We start from the raw sequence: 17305 nt of genomic DNA, 5'->3' as shown, positions 1-17305 counted from the left end.
GGATGGATTGATTGGATACGAATGTCTGTTGTGATGAGCGTTAGTTACATCGTGTCAATAACGATGGTATCTTTCCAGTTGTCCGAGCCAAGCAATCACGCGGCATGTGAGCAGTCATGGTCAAAGTAAAATGGCAGCCTGCCGTGTTCTGTGACAGGTGCTTCTGATGGATGAAGTAATGCAGAGAAAGGAGAGAGAGGAGAAGAAAGAAAGAAGAGAGAAGAAAGAAGAGACCAGCAGGGAAGGAAGCCACTATGGGCGGGGCTTCCATATCGGGAAACTACGACTCCGCACTGTGTCACATGACTGCTCACCCCGACCACCGCGGTTTGTACACAGTCGCAAAGATGTACTTAAAAACAATCAAGTAGGACCATGCTGCTAGAATGCTAGGAAGAACGGACAATGGCAGGCCGCTGCATCTTTGGGCGGGCGAGATCACGTGCAGCGGCCAACCGGAACGCGTCTCGGTGATCGACTTCCATCACGTCGATATCCCGACTCAGCAATCGACAAGAGGTCTACTTGGATGAGTAAAGTCCTCATAGTCAGTGATTGTTTCTATCATGAGACGAGTATCTACGTAACGAGAAGGTTCGCGGGCCGCCGTTGAGTATCTCCCAGTATGGCCAAGACCATCGACAGCCATACTGGCCAGGTCTACACCGAGTCAACCATCATCCCCTCTTTGTCCTCGTCCAAAGGGCCATCCTGGGTACACGAGTCCCCGTTCTTGCCTCGAGGCTGGGAGGAGACCAGCCAGGCCGGGGCCCCCTCTCTGCAGCACTCTGCAATGATACAGCTCCTGTCGGATCAGAGAAACCTACAACCTGCCCTGTTTGTCGACGTACCATGGCGCATCGCCAGCTATCTTTGGGATTGCCTTGGCAGGAGGTAAGGGCACCTGCATTAGGAATGAGCCGATCTAACTTTGCCATAGCAGGAAGAGAACGCTACACAGCTGGAAGCTCTTTGCAACAGCGTACCCCGAGCAATTCCGAACCGTCAGCTCCTACCGCTCGGTGAAGATCGAAGGCCCGAGGATGTCCATGCAAGAATATCTGGGACTGGTGAGAAGCGATTCGCTGAGTTGGCGAGCAGTGTTAACGTTGGCCTCATCATTCGCCAGGGTCCCTGAACTCGTAGAGATTGCCAGCATCCGGAACCTGGTGGCACTGGAAATTGCCACACCACCGCATACGGCCCCTGTTCTAGACGAGACTCAGCCGCCGCTGGCCGCGCTCAGTGATCGCATCGTCCGGACGTGGAGTGAGCTGGCGCAGGATGCGGGGGCGTTTGCGCATCTCCGGGTGCTGGTCTTGTCCCATCAGACGGACCTGTCGCGGCTAGCACTCCGGTACCTGCGAGGGTTTCCGTCATTGCAGATGGTTGTGGCTGAGGACTGCCCAGGGCTCGTCTCTGCGAGTGCAAGAAATGCCGACGTTGAAGGTTGGGAGGTGGTTCTCGAACCAGAACGGGCCGAGACCCTCTACGAGTATTACCAATCGATCGTCAGGGATGAGGCGACAGAATCGCCTGTTCTAGCCGACACCCCTGTTCTCGATTTTCAGGTCGGACAAAAAACCGGCCGGGCACTAGGCAAAAGGCTAAAGAAGCCGCGACTGGTCTGCTTACGCCGCGCGAAAGCTTACGAGCGAGAACCGGCCCCGAAGAGGCCGAGAGTAGCAGCCAGCGCACATCCCAAGCGAGCCGTGATGAAGCAACGCAGTGCCAAAGATCTGGGGGGGTTCTTGCAGGAGTTTTTGTGATTTGACTGGAGCTGTCAATGGAGGTGGGTCGGCTGGATGATGTCACCGGGTGGTCTGTTTTGAGCTATCGAGTGCGATGTGGGAGTACCACCCGTGAGCTGTGAAAGGTATACATAGACAATAACGGGTCGACCAACCCATACGAGCAGACAAGCTAAGGTAGACACTAGGTAAGTAGGGAGAGTGAATGGAGTGTAGATAGACGAGGCACTGGAGCTGCTGAATGACGCCGGGATGACAAGCGGGGGGCGCTGATTGGGCGGCTGGGGAGCCGCCGCATCCCCGCCTTTGGCCTCCTTTCATTCGGCTTCACCTGTCATTCCATCCATCTCGCCTCCATCTGGCCAGCTCGCTCCCTGCCAGTTCGGCTTTCACTGCTCCTTCGATGCTGTTCAACTTTTCTGGGAGCAATATCTCCCTGGTCTGATCACAAGGACTGCTCTACCACGAATCCACTTCCCATACTCCCTCCTCCACCCGACTGGACCCCTCCTTACCTAAGCTCCTCCCCGACTCTAATCCGCTCATCATGACGGACCAACCGGTGGAAACGGCGGCAGACAACAACTCCAGTGGATCGAATGTCGCATCTCCCCGATCCAGCACGGATTCTCGCCCTCCCTCGGGCAGCCTTCGGTCCCTCCGCCTCTCCTCGCATCTCCCGAACCACCAACATCGCCAGAGTATCAGCGACAGCCTCCGCGCCGCGCCGGGGTCACCGCGGGCACGTCGACAACCCTCGCTCACACAGTCCGCCATCCAGAGTCTCATCGATAACCCACCGGCCCCGAACAATGTCAACCCCGCATTTATCGGCCGGGACTGGCGCGAGATTTCGATCGGGGAGCTGGTCAGTCCGGACGATTTGAAGTTCGTCGAGGTAGACACGGGCATTGAAGAGGCGACGAATGTGGGCGCTGCGAGAACCTGGTAGATGCCGAGTCGAGCTGACGCTGTTAGATTCTAATCGACTCCGGGGCCGCGGTTCTACTGATCCGGGAATCGCCCCAGCACAAGTCGGCCGTCGGCACCTTCGACTACTCCGATCTGAACGCCTATCTTCTGCTGGCGGCCGGACTGACGCAGCCGGGTGAGGAACTCCTCGCGTCGTACGAAGAACTCGCGCGCAAGGCGAAAGAGGGCCTCCCGATCCCGTTGCGGGATGTCAAGGATCTCGGCCGGAAGGAACCGCTGACGACGCTGCCAGCGTCGGCCAGTGTAATGACGGCGGTGCAGACGTTCGGCGGCGGCGTGCATCGCGTAGTGGTGGTCAGCGAGCGGGACGACAACGAGGTGGTTGGCATCTTCAGTCAATTCCGGCTGGTCAAGTTCCTCTGGGAGAATGGCCGCAGTTTCCCGGTGATCGACCAGCTGTATCCGCAATCGCTGCACGATCTGCGGATCGGGTCGCGGGATGTCATCTCGATCAAGTAGGTGTTTCTGATGGTTCTCGTTGGCTCAACTGACGGTGTGCAGTGGCGACCGGCCGCTCGTTGATGCGCTGCAGATCATGAACGACGAGGGGATCTCATCTATTGCAGTCGTGGACAACCACTTTAACGTTATCGGCAACATTTCCACGACGGACGTCAAGGTATGCAGCTCTCCCAGATCGCGAGCGTAGCTAACAGGACAGCTACTCACCCGCTCGTCCTCGCTGCCACTGCTTCGCAACACGTGCACGCATTTCATCTCGGTGATTCTGTCTAATCGTGGACTGGAAGAGGGCAAGGACTCGTTCCCGGTGTTCCATGTCAACCCGGGATCGACGCTGGCGCACATGGTTGCCAAGGTGGTAGCCACCCGGTCACACCGGTAAGCTTCCTGCTCCTGCTCTGCGCCACTGTTCCACTGTTTCTACTGCTCACACATATAGTCTCTGGGTGACTGATCCGCTCTCTCCGTCGTCATCGGGGCCTCCCACGCCGTCGCACTCCTCGGTGCACATTCCCTTGGCGAACAATCCCAGCCCACCGCAGTCCCCGGCGGTCAACAACAACAGCGCGACGCACCTCCCCAACCCGCCAGCCGCATTCCTGAGCGCGCCATCGATGCCGGCGTCGGCACTACCCGGGGCGCGCCTCTCGGGACGACTAGTGGGAGTGGTCAGTCTGACCGACGTTCTCAACCTACACGCGCGTGCCAGCGGACTGAGTCCGGCGGACCCAGCGGAAAGTCGCAGCCGACGCCGACGTAGCAGCAGTTCAAGCGTGGGGGTGCGACGCAGCGGGGAGATTGGCCGGGAGTTATTCAGCGGACGAATCGTATAGCCGATCCCCTTTTTCCTTCATCTCTACTATCTTTTACTTTCAGTTGTACCTAGATCAATCGTACATACTCCACCAGCATACCTAGTTATCTACTACATACTTAGTATCTACTACATAGTATGTAGCAATTCCCTCCCCACACCCTAAACCTAACCTAAACCACTAGGTTCAAACCCGGAAACCTACTGAGCAACCCGCTGGCGCCAGCTCAATTACATACATACAAATACCCATCGGTTTAATTACCCCTCCGTATCATCCATACACCCGCCCCGCCCATTCCCCACTCCCACTCCCATCCCCAATCCCCAGTGCAATCACAACCTAGTACTCCGTACTTACCACGCCCCACAAAAACCCAACCGACCTAGGAACGCACACACTTTATCCATCCATCCCCTATCCCCATTCCCCCACCAAGCAACACCACTACCCACGAATCATCACCCAGGATGCAACGATGAGATGACTAAAGCCCCGGGCATCCCCGAGACCGTGCGCGGGTGGATACTTACAGAGTAACATACCATAGTACTAGTACTATTGTTTGGTAGGGAGGTGCTCCATACCATAACTCACAGAGGAGTGAGTAGGTAGGTAGGTAGGGTTTGAGTTTTGGGGGGTCCCAGGGCACGATATGGATATCTTTCGTTTGCTTTTTTTTTTTCCTTGTATGGTGGCCTGGGTTGGGCTTGGGGAGGTTAGGGGGGGTTGATGCTGGATGGGTTGTGTTGGGTACTGTTAGAGTACCTGAGGCGGTCGTAATGGTGGTGGTGGGAGGTGGGCTAGGTTAGACGTGGCGAATGTGGCGAATGTGGCGATTATCTAGGTACATAGGACTATGCAGAACTAAGGTATGGTGGACGGGATGGATATGGGTGATGGCTTCGGATATGATTTACCTAGGTTGATCGCCTGCATGGATGTATGTGTGGAGGTTGGATGTTGGATGTGTGAAGAACGTGGAGGGTATACTGGCGTAGTTCCTTCACATGGCGTAGTATCGAGTCAATCCCCGTCTCACATGGCAAATACTACGAACTACAAGGTAAAAGTAAAATGGAAGAAAAGGGCCGGAACTGAAGAAAATACCCTAACCAATCAACCAACCAGGTAAGTATCATCTCTACTCAGCTATGTATAGTCAATGCCTATCCTAGCCTCCTATCTCCCTCCACCCATCAAAGTACAGTACGGAGGACACCCGAGCCTCCAACACTAGATGGCGGATAGACCGTGCTCCGTCGGCACAGCACTAACCGCAACCACAAGTCTAGCCTTCTGTACCGTGAGTTGTCTCTCTGCTTCAGGCGGAACTCATAAATCGTTAGACCTGGCTAGCGTGGACTCACGGACCCGTAGATATCGATGCCTCTAGACCGCATCCCGTCTAGCGGGATCGGGCCTGCAGCGACTATCGAGGGGAAGGCGAATGGTCGGGCAAGCCAATGGGTGGTGATGCTGGGAGGACGGAAATAATTTCCCTCGTCTGGGTGAGACTAGGTTGGGTGGGAAGTATAATGTCTACAGTTCAAGTCTGGTTGCTGCTCTGCCGTAATTTGTCGGTGATGGGTTAGTGATGGGGGGTGGTTTAAGACTGTACTCGGTAGATAGAGGGTAGAGTAGGACGGAGTAGTCCCTCCGTAGTAGGATTAATGTTATCATGCTCACTATCGAGATAATAAGCAGTAATAGGGATATAGTACGGAGTACTACGTCTAATAGAAAAAATACCCACCTCGCTTAAGCAAAGCCACACCAAACCCACACAACCCCTTCCCCTCCATCCATGCAGCACGTTCCAATTTCCCTACAAGGCGACAACAGTATCCAAGTCTCCCCCTCTCCTTAACCACGGACATCTCCACCCACCCAACTTCCCTAGCACGGTAGTACTAGCAGCAAACATTAAACAGCCCCTAACCTCATCCGTCCCCAACCCATACCCCCCCACTCACCACCCCAATCCCTAACAGTAGAGACTAGACAGTCCAGTACATAGCACAGACCATCACCACCGCCGATCCCCTTCCCTTTCGTAGCTCCTAGTCCCTCCACTTTTCAAGCCGATCCGATCAAGCGAGCTGCAAGTGATCCACCTGGCACTACCGCGCCAGATTCATTTAAACGCACAGTCCACCAACCCACCCACTGACGATCGAGAACTGGTCGGTCCGGAGATTTACGGTTTGACTGATTTTGGGGGTTGGCTGGCTAGCTGGATGGATCCACACAAGCTCTCCCGTTCAATTCGGTCTGATTAAGTGGGTTATGGTGGATTGGCGGGTTCGTGGAGGGATTTGGAAAGGGGGAGGGTGATCTTTTCTTGGTTTTGTTTTTGTTTTGATTTGGGGATGCTAACTTGCTAAGGGTGTTGGGAAAGAAATAGGTACCGACTAGTTGTGATAGTAGGTAGGTAGGTAGGTAGGTAGGTAGGAAGCTGAGTAGTACGGAGTACTAGTGAGGGATTATCTCCCAATACCAAACACCAACATCTTAAACTCCCCTCCTACCTGCATACCCCGTATCTCACACATCCATCCCTTCTAGCGTCGGGCGCCCTGCCACGCCCACGCCAAACGATGTACGATGTCAGATAACCGAAGCACCAGTCCCACAAGCCCAATCTCATCTCTATCTCCAACACCAATTACCCGACATCTACCAACCTACTACGTAGTAAACCGACGTACACCTCCTCCACATCCCCGTCCGCATTCAAGCCGATCCCACTACCCACCAAAGTCCAGACTCCAGACCAACCCCCCCAAATTCCCCACCCACCAAGCTACTAGGCACTGGCACATGCACCATCTCCTTAGGCCAGTAACCACCATCGAATTAAACTTCTCCCTCAAAAAGCTTACTTTGGCATGCTGGTCGTATCCATCTACATCTCGTTAGTGCTATGTTTGATTGACTTTGTACTTTGGTTGCTTGGGTTGGGATGGGTATCGTCGGATAGCCCAGGAGGGCCAGGGAGGGGAGCTTTTTCCTTATTAGTACTTTGTACGTACCTCTGGGTAGGTATGTAGTTCGTAGCGACTGAATTGTACTATGTAACTGAGGGATTTGTGGCTACTGGCTAGTGGGTATAGTTGGATGTGGGGCTGTCTCTCTCTCTCTCTCTCTCTTTCTTTGCACTTCGTTAATGTCGTGTTTACTATCTACTATACTCCTATAATGGTTTACTGTTGCTATTGCTATTGCGATTGACTAAACAGGCATCAATAGGTTTTCTCTGATCTGCATTAATTGAATACTTAAGGACAGGGATAGCAGTAACCGTCAGAAGAATAATAAGACTGGCTTGGATTAAGCCATTATGATGTTCTTTCAGCGGCTGCGTGCGGCAGCCGCTCCCGCTGTTTGCGGCAATGTAACCTCACTGCATCCGTTGCAAAACTCTCGCCGGTCTAGTCAGGACGGGTCCACTCGCCCTGATTGTCACTGTGGTAAACAAATCAGGCCTACTGCTGGATAGGTGGTCGGTGGTACGGTTTAATGGTAGTATCATTCGCTATGAACCGGCAACGCCCCGGGTATTCTCCCCTCGTACACGTCCAAAGAATTCACAGAATGTATCAAAGTAGCTCATGCACTGACGGGAAAATCCTCCATCGTAAAAAACTCATCAAACGCCGTTTCCGATTCCGGCAGCTGGCTACCACTGCCCAGCCCAAACGCAAACCGGCTGAAATCCTCAAACTCGGGATCCATGTGGTGCTCCTGCACATACGCCACCCCCTCATCCTTGTTCAACTCCAACCCCCAGAGCCCCGGGTTCTGTCCCGTGGATGTCGGCGAGTGCGGCGTGCTGGGCGTCGGGCACAGATCCGGCGTCGGCACGGGCTCCGATTCCATCGGCAACCCATGCGGGGAGTTGAGATGCGACAGCTGAGCCAGGCTTTGCGTCCGCATCGCTTGACTGGGCTCCGACCGGACACGCGTGTGCTGGTACATCGGGTGGGCCGGGCGACTCGCCGCCGTGGGAGGTACCGTAGCACCGTTGTTGGGCACCGTGGGGGTTGCGAGGGATGGGGAGGGCATCGTGTGAACAGGAATCACCGGTGCGGAGCCAAGGCGGTCCCGATACTGGCGGACCGGCATGGGCCCCATGTCGCCCATCGTGGTCGGGACCTGCTGCGGCGGCGAAGCGAACCCTGCTGTCCAGGGCGACCGTACCGGCTGCGGCCCGCCCAGTTGCGTCGGCCAAGTGGGTCCGCCAGCCGTCTGGGCGAGGTAGGATGGCAGTTGGCCCGACGATGCGGGGACGACGCTGGGATACGACGGCGACTGGGAGCTCGGGTCGTAGCTGGGCGACAACACGTAGCTGCTCTGGTGGGCCCCCAGCGGGCTGGTCATCGGTCCAGTATGCATGCCCTCGGACACCGAGGCACGCAACCCAGAGAGGTCGAGGCTCATCTTGCGGATGCCGTTGAGAGAGGCCCGCGGGTTGAGATGGGAGTTGGTGGCCCGGCGTTGATGCAGAGCACCCGGGCGGTTGACCGCAAAGGCGGCCATGAGATTGCGGTTGAACTCGCTCTGCAGTTGCATCGACTGGGCGTGCAGCATGCGGTTAATCTTCTCTTGGTAACGATCATCCACCTCTTCGTACATAGCCTCCCGTTCGACAATGTCCCGGCTGATGAGGAGGGCCTTGCCAGTCCGCTGCTTATGCAGGCTGGAGGCCCGGTTGGCCGATTCCACCCGAGCATCTAAGCTGCGGTCTTTACGGCGAGAGGCGGCAATGAAGGCTCTGTCGTCGTCAGCAACCGGGATGCCCAAGGAGATCAAGGGAGCCTACCGTTCTTGGTTCTCCTCCTTGGTCCGAGGATTCGGGCAGACGTCAACATCGATGACGGGGGAGCCCATCGTGAATGATGAGCGGTAGATGTAATCCGGGGAGGGGTTGAGCAGAGATAGGCAGAGGCACGGGAAGTCAAAGGCTGGGGATAAAAGGTGCACCTCGCCCTGTATATGAAGAAGCAGACAACAATATGGGGGGACCGGTGAAGTTAAATAGCGGCAGCCAAGGAGGGGCATCCAACTGAGTCGCGGAGTTGACACGGGAGTGGTTCAAGCAGCGAAGTTAGCTGTCAGGTCACAGCAGCTCAGCCAGCCAAGGCCCGAGTCTAGACGAGCCATCCAGCGCCGGGGCAACTCTGGGTCGCCGAAACAAGGGCCGACCAAAAGTCAGGATGGGGCGGTGCCATGGGACGGCGGACAGCGCAAGGTTCTCGCAGAGCCGGGTCAAGCACTCGAGGGGCGACCGATCCCATGGGCCGGCGGAAGTATGGGCTCGCAGCGAACCGGAACCATTTTCCAGTAATCCGAGCGAAGAAGAGAGATTTGGAGATGTGGGGGAAACGGCAGCGATGGGGGATGGCAGAGAGGAGAGAGGAGAAGGAGAGCGGATGGAAGAATCTCGCCAGAATCCTTCGCTGGTCGCAATGGGAAAGGCGTGGTGTTGAAAGAACCCTAAGGCAGGAATACGATCGGATCTCGCGTAAGTCGCAGCAAGTAGCGTCCAAGTCGCAGGGACCTGCAGCAGTCGGGATGGCTGCTGTGGTGCCGCGCCCACCGGCCGACAGTACTACAGTACCCGATACAAAGGAGGTACAAACTACAACGACCTACCGGGCGTGCATAGTAGTACTAGCGCGGCGATCGCGATCGTGAGGAGTGATTGGCCCCCACCGCCAATCCTACCCGGATCGGGCAGGGTGACAGATGGTCGGGTCCTCCGCCCGTAATCCGCCCGTACGCGCTACTGTAGGTACATCGCACGTACCGTTTGGCCTCGTATCTGGCAGTCCCAGATGTCTTTCCTCAGCAACTGTCGATCATCCATGTCCACCTGCCAGATCTCTGCGACTACTATTTTCGACTGATTGACAGACAAGACAGCAGAGTGGACCTTCATCGCCCTCAAACATACCCAAACCGGGAATCCCTCTGCGCCCTCCGTCTGGGTTAGCCCAGCTCACTAGATCCAAGCGACCCCTACGAGTGTCCAGGCTCGCTGGTCAGTGCGTTCAGGCTGTGAGATGGGTGATGTGTACTTCGGAGATACTTCCCAGTGCAGTATCGTAACTCGGTCAATAACCGAGTATCATATGATATGCCTATGCCCGGTCCCCACCAGGATCAGCATCAGCACCACCAGCGGTGCCCTTCCCTATATCCCTAATACTAGCACTGGCATGGACACTGGCATGGGCACTACCTCAGTGGCACACGCTCCCCAGAGACCAAGGCCCTACTATTCCAAATGGCTTAGCTCGCTTTCCACGGGACTCCTCAGTGGCCACCGCCACCGACCCAGGAACACCCCCCCTCCTTCCCCCCAAGTGCGAAGCTCGTCTCGTCTACTTATCCCTCTCTGAACAATCCCCCACACACACACCACACTGACACAGACACACACATGCTAAACTAACTCTCGGGCTTCCCTGTTCCAGTCATCCCCTTCATTGGGCCTGCGGCCTCGGCATCTACCGCCCTTTGCCTTTCGTGGCTTCCACGCCCTCCCCTAACTCAATCCAAACCATGCCACCCTACGCCCCCCGGCCCTATCCCTGGGTGTGCTTCGTAACGCCGCCGTGGCTCCGGCGGGAATTACAGGGACGTAGGCATGTACCTAGGTAACCGAGGGAGGGGGAAAGGGGGAACGTCTGGGGTCCATCGGGCGAAGGGGATCGGACAAGGTCGGGACGGTGACGTCGGGGGGGACAACAAACAATTGGTTTGTTCGGGGAGTGGGAGAAGAACAGGAAATTCGACGGCTGGGAGGGGAGAAAAGGATCGTAACTACCTAACAGAGGAAGAGGAGGAAGGTTGTTGCTGGTTAGGTTGCAGCGGCGCGGTCAAACTTGCTCTGGTTGGTATACACGAACTAAATCACGACAAGGCACGATGCAGGCTAGCTAGCAGAAACACTGTGTCAAGGAGAAGGGCAGGCCCAGATCCTGCCCGGCTGAAAGTCTCGCAAAGTCTCCTCAGGCGATGCCCAACGGCGGCACCATCCCCTGCTCCTCCTTGCGCTCGTTGCCCACCCGGTAGGACACCCGAAACCGTATCTTGACCGAATTGCCCTTGCCCCCCGCAACCCCAGAGATGAGCATCTCCTGCTGCACCCCGTTCGTCTGCAGCGGTCCAATGTCCCGCCCGGACTGTGGGCGGAGTCGCAACGTGTACGCCTGCTGCCGTTAGCTTCCGTCCGTTCATCCCTGATCCGAGGGAGCTCCTCACCTTCTCCACGGCCACCAGGAAGTGTAGCTCGTTCAGCGGCTGGCTCGTCCCGTTCGAAAACAGGGCCACCACATGGATCTGCTCCGCCTGTTGGGGGTTGCGCCGCGCCACAAATTCAATTCGAAGCGCCGAGTTCAGCACCCGCACCCGGTTGGTGCTCGGCAGCGTGTTGCTCTCCGGCAGGGAGGATGCAAAGTTCCACTCGTCGTCCTCGACCGCCTGGCCGCTCCCAGCCGGCTGCGCCGGTCCGCTTCCTACTAGATCGAGCAGGGACCCGGTTGCAGATCCTGTCACGGATCCTCCGGACGGCAGCGGGCTGGCCTGGCGGGGACTGGCGGAGACCAGCGAAGCAAATGGATCGACGGCTGGAGGTGGAGTGGCTGCCGCGACGACCCTCTGCGGCCGTACACCCGGGACCGGTGTGGTAGATTGCGATGGCGGTTGGGAAGAGCTGCCCAGCGAAGACAGGATGTCGTAGTTGGGCTTGAATCCTGCAGGGGCCTGGGGCATCGATGGCGTAGCAGTGGTCGTGACCGCTAGACGAACATTAGCCAGGTCAACACATGCATACCAGAAGAATCAATCTCCTACCTGGTCCGAGCGAGATCCCACCCAGGGCCGGAGCGGGCTCGTCTATTGACAGGCCCAGCAAGTCGTTCTCCAGCGAGCTGCCACCTGTCGCGGCCGGCGCGCCGTTGCCGTTCGCACTGGCAGCCGGCTCCGGGTCAAAGTCGATGAGCGACAGCTGGTTGTTGGCATTCTTTCCGACACCCGTCGTCGTGCCCAGGGTGCCCTTGGGAATCCGCGATGCAGCCTCCCAGTCGCCCTTCTTGACAAGCTTGTACCGTTCGATGGTCCGGTGTATACTGTCATTGATCTCGAGCAGCTTGTGAACCGCCTCCGGATCATCCGACTCCTCCTCGCACATCTTCTGGATCTTTGGATGGGCACTTTGCAGCGCCCCCGCCAGTTCCTAGACCAGGTCAGCTAATCCACGACACATCCGCACCGGACCTACCTCGAACACATCACCCTCCGCGACCGGATCGCCGGGCTGATGACTCTGTAGCATCTCCTCCAGAATCTTGGCCTTTTGCTGCACCTTGGCGACCTCCTCGGCCGCCTTGGCCCGGTAATCAGTCTTGTGTCGGTTGTCGTAACCTGCCATGACCTTCATCAACCGATTAGCCTCCTGCAGATCCGCAGGCGTACCCCTACGGATCAGCTCCTGCAATTTCGCCGACTGAGCCTCCCGTTCTTCCTCCTCCATTTCCTCCGCAGAGCGCAGATTCTACCACCCGTCAGCAACACCCTCATCCCAAAACCAGAAACACGCACATCACTAGGATTCAACACGGCCGCATCCTCATGGCGAATCTCCGGGAACACGTAGCCTTTGTAGAGTAATAGCCGGTGCATGTCGCGGATGTGGCCCAAGTCCTCCTTATACCTCGACGTCTGACAAATGGTCTGTCTCCACTCCTCGATGGACTCTAGGATGCGATGCTGCACCCGAGTGGGCCGCAGCTGCGGACGCTCTGGAAATCGACGAACCAACTCATTCAGGAACTCCTTGGTACTGATCTGGAGGTGGAAGGGGTAGCCGCAGTTCTTGACGCAGATGTCGAGGAGCTGGAGAGGGGAGGGATCGCAGCGGCATGTTAGCCCCGCATTCACACATCTAAGCTCACACCGATGGTATGTCATGGAAGGCCTACCGCCAATGCCAGTAACGCCACATTCTGGTTCCGCGAGTTGATCAAATGGACGATTTCGAGGGCAGCTTCGCGGGGACTATAACGAAGAACGAGTGGGGTTGGGTGGTTAATAAATGCATGGCACGGGTATCAGCGCCGGAGTGGGCGCGACAGCAACAACTCACGCATTGCCTTTCTTGGAGTTGATCAGATCGGCCACTTCGAGGTTGAGGGCGAGATTAGGTTCGTAATGCGAGAGGTCACAGGCATTTCCTGATCGGAGAAGATTGATTAGCAGGCGATGTGTTGAGGGGGGAAGCCAAACAGGGGGCGTGCATACGAACAGCCCGTTGCAGCGGTGTTAAGCCCAGGTCAGCGTAGGCACCACCGAAGCGGTCCCTCGCTGCCATGCGTGCTGAAGCGGCCTCCAGGGTGACGGCAACGGGGATGAACAAGGGATAGAAAGATAAAGAAGCGCAATGGCAAACGCGTTGACAGCACGCGCCAGCAGAGCTCGTGGAGACGGTGGCGGAGTGAGGGGAAGACGGGGGAAGTTGGTTGAGTTGGTCGACTTGGTTTACTTTCCAGGGCGAAGTCGCCCGAGTCCGGCTGGGTTTAGTTCGAATCCACGTGTGGCTCCCTCAAGTGTCTTCCCCTCCCGCCGCCGTCATCACTTTTTCTCCTCTCCAAAAAAACCCCCCACTCCCTCCGGTCTCCAACACATTACACAGCATCACCATGGTCCGCCATAAGAAAGACAACTTCGCCCGAGGAGGCAAGAAATTCGCCGCAAACCCCCGCCCCCGTCCTCCCCGCCGCGACGCCGAAGACGCCGACGCCGACGATGCCGACCGCCCCTCCAGACCTCCCTTCAAGGCCGCCTGCTGGGATCTCGGCCACTGCGACCCCAAGCGCTGCTCCGGAAAGCGACTGATGCAGTTTGGCCTGATGCGCGAGTTGGCCATCGGACAGCGCTTCCCCGGTGTCATCGTCTCGTACGTCTCCGACAACAGATCCCCGTCCACAGATCTCATCAAAACCGATCACTAATAATCTACACAGTCCCAACGCAAAGAAAATCATCTCCCCCGCCGACAAAGACCTCCTCGAACAATTCGGTGCCGCAGTGGTGGAATGTTCCTGGGTGCGAGTGAAGGAAGTCCCCTGGTCGCGCATCGGAGGAAAATGTGAACGACTCTGTATGTCTACACCCACGTACTTTACAATCTCCCTTCCCCATCTACCTCCGACTCATATACTAACTGCTTGACCAAAACAGTACCCTACCTCATCGCCGCCAACACAGTCAACTACGGTAAACCCTGGCGTCTCAACTGCGTCGAAGCCCTAGCCGCCTGTTTCTGTATCTGCGGACACGAAGACTGGGCCCGCGAAGTCCTCAAACACTTCCGATACGGCGAGGCATTTCTGGAAATCAACTCGAAGCTACTGAAGCGGTATGCGGCCTGCAAGGACGAAGATGAGATGAAGCGCACCGAGGAGGAATGGCTAGCCAAGATCGAGAAGGAATATGAGGATAGTCGGGCCGCGGGCGGCGCAGACGATATCTGGACGGTCGGAAACACAAATCGTCGGGCGGAGTCGGATTCCGATGAGGATGAAGAATGGTCAGACAAGGAAGGAGAGAATGGAGAGGAGGAAGAGGAAGAGGAAGACAAGGACCCGTTCGCGATTTCAGATGACTCCGAGGACGAGGCGCAAATGGCTGCGATCCGCGCCAAGATCCTGAACTCTAAGGCCTTCCAGAACCCCTCGACGGAGGATAAGCCGCAGCTAGAGAAGATCGCTCGGCCGGAGGAGTCGAAGGAGCAACAGCCATTGGAAGATTCGGACGCGGAATCCGGCTCCGCGGGCGGCAGCGAGGATGAGGCCTTCGATAGTATCATCAATGCGACGCCGGTGACGGATCGGACGGGGATCATTGCCGCGAAGAAGAAAAAGGAGACGGAGACGTTTAGTGCCTCGTTCTCGAGGACGGTGGTGGATGCGCCCAAGAGGTGGTAGGATGACTACATACGATCGATTTGCTTTCTTCTCTGTTCGGGTCGGGTCGGTATGGTTGGAAAAGTTATGAGCATCTCATGGACATAGGCATGATTATGATGAATATAGTGATGAAACATCACCGTCAATGGATTCGATAACCACTCTCAATATGCACAACGAAGCCAACGAAGCAACCCACCCCGGAACAATGCAATCATAACAGGCATCAGGGGCATACTCAAGGGATAAATCATGCTCTGTAAAAGAGTATAGTACTGATTAAATTGGAATCCTTTTTTTCCCATCCCAAACTATCCCGCAAGACCCGCAAGCAACTATTTACATAACATACCGCAAATTCACGTCTAAAATCCGTCAGAACTACTCCCAATCACGAAGCGACAGGCGACTGCTTACCCAAGGGATGGCTGCAGCTCAGCTGCGGCTTCTGCGTATACTTGGTCGCCAACTCGTCTCGAATGCTGTTCAGCAACTGCACGTAACTCTGCTGGGGGTTCTTGCGGAGCGCGCTGATGAATGCCCACGACATGGCGCCCGTGGCTTGACCCGCGATCTGGGCGTCTTGACTGGTTTGGTCGTCCTTGCTGCCGGACCACATGATCACATCCGCTCCGCTCGTCTTGGTCTGGACCGTACGCTGGTATGCCTCGTCGCCCTTGGTGGCCTTCTTCAGGAACCCAACGGCCGTCGACATCATGCCGCCCATGTCACCGCGCGCATATGCCGACACCACGCCCAGTAGGCCCTGGCCCGCCTCCTTGGCCAAGTTGGGCTCCTTGAGGATACCCTGGGTCGAGTAGATGTAGGGCAGGTCGAGCGCCGAGCCTGAGTGGCACGAGTCGAAGATAGCCGTCAATCGGACGCCCGGCTGTAGCGGTTTGACCATAATCCGGTGCATTTCGTCGTCGACAATGTGGCCCGCTGCCCGGAAGTCGACCGGGTAAATTACTTCGTCGTATCCATCGTCTTCGTCTCCGTCGAGATCAGGCGTCTGTCCACCGTGCCCTGTTGTCGTCAGTCCAGTCCAGCAGCTAGGGGAGGGATCCGCGCTTACCAGAGTAGTGGAAAAACAGGGAGTCGTTCGGCTGAGCGTCCTTGACGAGCCAGTGCATGGCACGCAGGATGTTCGCCTTGGTGGGTTGACTCATGGGGTTTTGTTGATCATCCGTCAGAATCACCATGTCTTCGCGAGCGTAGCCAAAGTTCTGGTTCAGGTAGGTCGACATGTTCTTGACATCGTTGATACATCCGCGCAGCTGACCCTTCTGGTTGAAGTAGTTAATACCGATCAGCAAAGCCTTTCTCTTGCCCGTACAGCGCGAGTACTGGAAGTTGTATCCTTGCGGCGCTCCTTGGCCGAAGCTGACCGGCTCGGTGGGCGGGGGCGCAGGGATGCCGTGGCTGCTGTGGCTGCCGTGGTTGCCTTGGTTGTAGGAACTCTGGTAGGCGTCGGCGCCTGAGATACATCAGCTCTGCCACATTCTCGAGTTGAGCATCATATCAAACGTACCTGGCCGACCCCCGTACATCGCACCTTGGTTGGGAGCAGAGTAACCACCCTAGAGAAGCGACGTCAGCCACACTGGCCATGCCACCAACACGCAGGGATGTAACGCATCAAGCGAGACATACATTATAGCCATTCGGGGGGGCTTGCGACCCTTGGTATGGTTGCGGTGAGGGCTGGTTGTATTGGTACGGGTTGCTGGGAGGCTGTTGTTGGCGATAGGCCTGGCCGGGGTAACCACCCTCGTAAGACGAGTGGTGCTGGTGGTGCGGGTGCTGATGAGGATTCATCTGTCTGCACGGCGGCGTCAGCGCGACACCGGAAGAGGAGGGCTTTTCGTAGGAGGAAAGGTCTAGATCCTGAGGGGGACGAGAAGAGGAGCACGCAAGGAGATCTCACTGCTGATATTGCTGGGGCGGGGAGCCATAGCTCTGCTGGGGAGGATAGGAATACTGCTGCGGGGGATACCCGGGGGGTCCCGAGTAGGGGGGATAGTAGGACATGGTCTGACAAGTGACCAGAGAGAGGATGAATCGATGGATAGATGGAATGCAAGCCGGCCGGAACAGACAAATAAGAGGGAGACGAAGCAGCCGCCGGAGAGAGATGGAGAGGATAAGAAAAGGCGCAGGCGTCAGATGGGGTTCCGATGCAGTGCCGCCCGGGGGTGCTGATGACCTGATTGGGTCCGGCCCGGGAACAAGGGCCGCGGCCTGGATTTTCGGGCGTTATTTATGTTGGCGCAGAGATCAGACCCCTGCAATCATTCGCAATGGAGAA

The 17305-nt window shown here is 56.7% G+C and overlaps 6 protein-coding genes across 6 annotated transcripts; 3 read left to right on the top strand and 3 right to left on the bottom strand.

Annotated features, from left to right (window-relative positions):
- Positions 1 to 625: 625 nt before the first annotated feature.
- On the top strand, positions 626 to 1769 carry BO80DRAFT_361641 (uncharacterized protein; the record flags this gene model as incomplete). Its single annotated transcript, XM_025716021.1, has 2 exons — positions 626 to 894; positions 941 to 1769. 2 exons carry the CDS (start codon positions 626 to 628, stop codon positions 1767 to 1769), a joined length of 1098 nt encoding a protein of 365 aa, XP_025572747.1.
- A 529-nt stretch (positions 1770 to 2298) lies between these two features.
- Positions 2299 to 4039, top strand: BO80DRAFT_361866 (gamma subunit of 5'-AMP-activated protein kinase; the record flags this gene model as incomplete). The annotated part of the gene is made up of 5 exons (XM_025716036.1): positions 2299 to 2679; positions 2730 to 3199; positions 3246 to 3363; positions 3406 to 3584; positions 3646 to 4039. The coding sequence occupies 5 exons, from the start codon at positions 2299 to 2301 to the stop codon at positions 4037 to 4039; spliced, it is 1542 nt and encodes a 513-aa protein (XP_025572746.1).
- Positions 4040 to 7633: 3594 nt separating this feature from the next.
- Positions 7634 to 8914, bottom strand: BO80DRAFT_457469 (uncharacterized protein; the record flags this gene model as incomplete). Its single annotated transcript, XM_025722229.1, has 2 exons — positions 7634 to 8798; positions 8847 to 8914. The coding sequence occupies 2 exons, from the start codon at positions 8912 to 8914 to the stop codon at positions 7634 to 7636; spliced, it is 1233 nt and encodes a 410-aa protein (XP_025572745.1).
- A 1834-nt stretch (positions 8915 to 10748) lies between these two features.
- On the bottom strand, positions 10749 to 13515 carry BO80DRAFT_162639 (VHS domain protein). Its single transcript, XM_025713870.1, has 8 exons — positions 13331 to 13515; positions 13176 to 13263; positions 13012 to 13087; positions 12632 to 12925; positions 12312 to 12584; positions 11885 to 12266; positions 11294 to 11829; positions 10749 to 11241 (listed from the first exon to the last, which is right to left on the bottom strand). The coding sequence occupies exons 1-8, from the start codon at positions 13398 to 13400 to the stop codon at positions 11041 to 11043; spliced, it is 1920 nt and encodes a 639-aa protein (XP_025572744.1). The 5' UTR covers positions 13401 to 13515; the 3' UTR covers positions 10749 to 11040.
- Positions 13516 to 13664: 149 nt separating this feature from the next.
- Positions 13665 to 15244, top strand: BO80DRAFT_504107 (ribosome biogenesis TSR3 family protein). Its single transcript, XM_025724409.1, has 3 exons — positions 13665 to 13985; positions 14053 to 14189; positions 14270 to 15244. Exons 1-3 carry the CDS (start codon positions 13729 to 13731, stop codon positions 15013 to 15015), a joined length of 1140 nt encoding a protein of 379 aa, XP_025572743.1. The 5' UTR covers positions 13665 to 13728; the 3' UTR covers positions 15016 to 15244.
- Positions 15245 to 15326: 82 nt separating this feature from the next.
- On the bottom strand, positions 15327 to 17273 carry BO80DRAFT_427467 (caspase family protein). Its single transcript, XM_025720020.1, has 6 exons — positions 16925 to 17273; positions 16651 to 16820; positions 16529 to 16577; positions 16073 to 16474; positions 15415 to 16023; positions 15327 to 15362 (listed from the first exon to the last, which is right to left on the bottom strand). The coding sequence occupies exons 1-6, from the start codon at positions 16950 to 16952 to the stop codon at positions 15337 to 15339; spliced, it is 1284 nt and encodes a 427-aa protein (XP_025572742.1). The 5' UTR covers positions 16953 to 17273; the 3' UTR covers positions 15327 to 15336.
- Positions 17274 to 17305: the final 32 nt, after the last annotated feature.

Source organism: Aspergillus ibericus (genome assembly GCF_003184845.1).
Source record: "Aspergillus ibericus CBS 121593 unplaced genomic scaffold BO80scaffold_36, whole genome shotgun sequence".
Lineage (NCBI taxonomy): Eukaryota > Fungi > Ascomycota > Eurotiomycetes > Eurotiales > Aspergillaceae > Aspergillus > Aspergillus ibericus.
This window is presented reverse-complemented; position numbering and strand designations above follow the sequence as displayed.

Coding starts and splice junctions, on each gene's coding strand:
- BO80DRAFT_162639 (XM_025713870.1), bottom strand. CDS start 13,400: ATGGCAGCGAGGGACCGCTTCGGTGGTGCCTACGCTGACCTGGGCTTA. Junction 13,088..13,175: donor AACTCCAAGAAAGGCAATGC/GTGAGTTGTTGC, acceptor TCTTCGTTATAG/TCCCCGCGAAGCTGCCCTCG. Junction 12,267..12,311: donor CGGAGGGTGATGTGTTCGAG/GTAGGTCCGGTG, acceptor GACCTGGTCTAG/GAACTGGCGGGGGCGCTGCA.
- BO80DRAFT_504107 (XM_025724409.1), top strand. CDS start 13,729: ATGGTCCGCCATAAGAAAGACAACTTCGCCCGAGGAGGCAAGAAATTC. Junction 13,986..14,052: donor TTCCCCGGTGTCATCGTCTC/GTACGTCTCCGA, acceptor TAATCTACACAG/TCCCAACGCAAAGAAAATCA. Junction 14,190..14,269: donor AGGAAAATGTGAACGACTCT/GTATGTCTACAC, acceptor TGACCAAAACAG/TACCCTACCTCATCGCCGCC.
- BO80DRAFT_427467 (XM_025720020.1), bottom strand. CDS start 16,952: ATGGCTCCCCGCCCCAGCAATATCAGCA. Junction 16,821..16,924: donor CCGCCCCAGCAATATCAGCA/GTGAGATCTCCT, acceptor CGCCGCCGTGCA/GACAGATGAATCCTCATCAG. Junction 15,363..15,414: donor GAGCTGCAGCCATCCCTTGG/GTAAGCAGTCGC, acceptor GACGGATTTTAG/ACGTGAATTTGCGGTATGTT.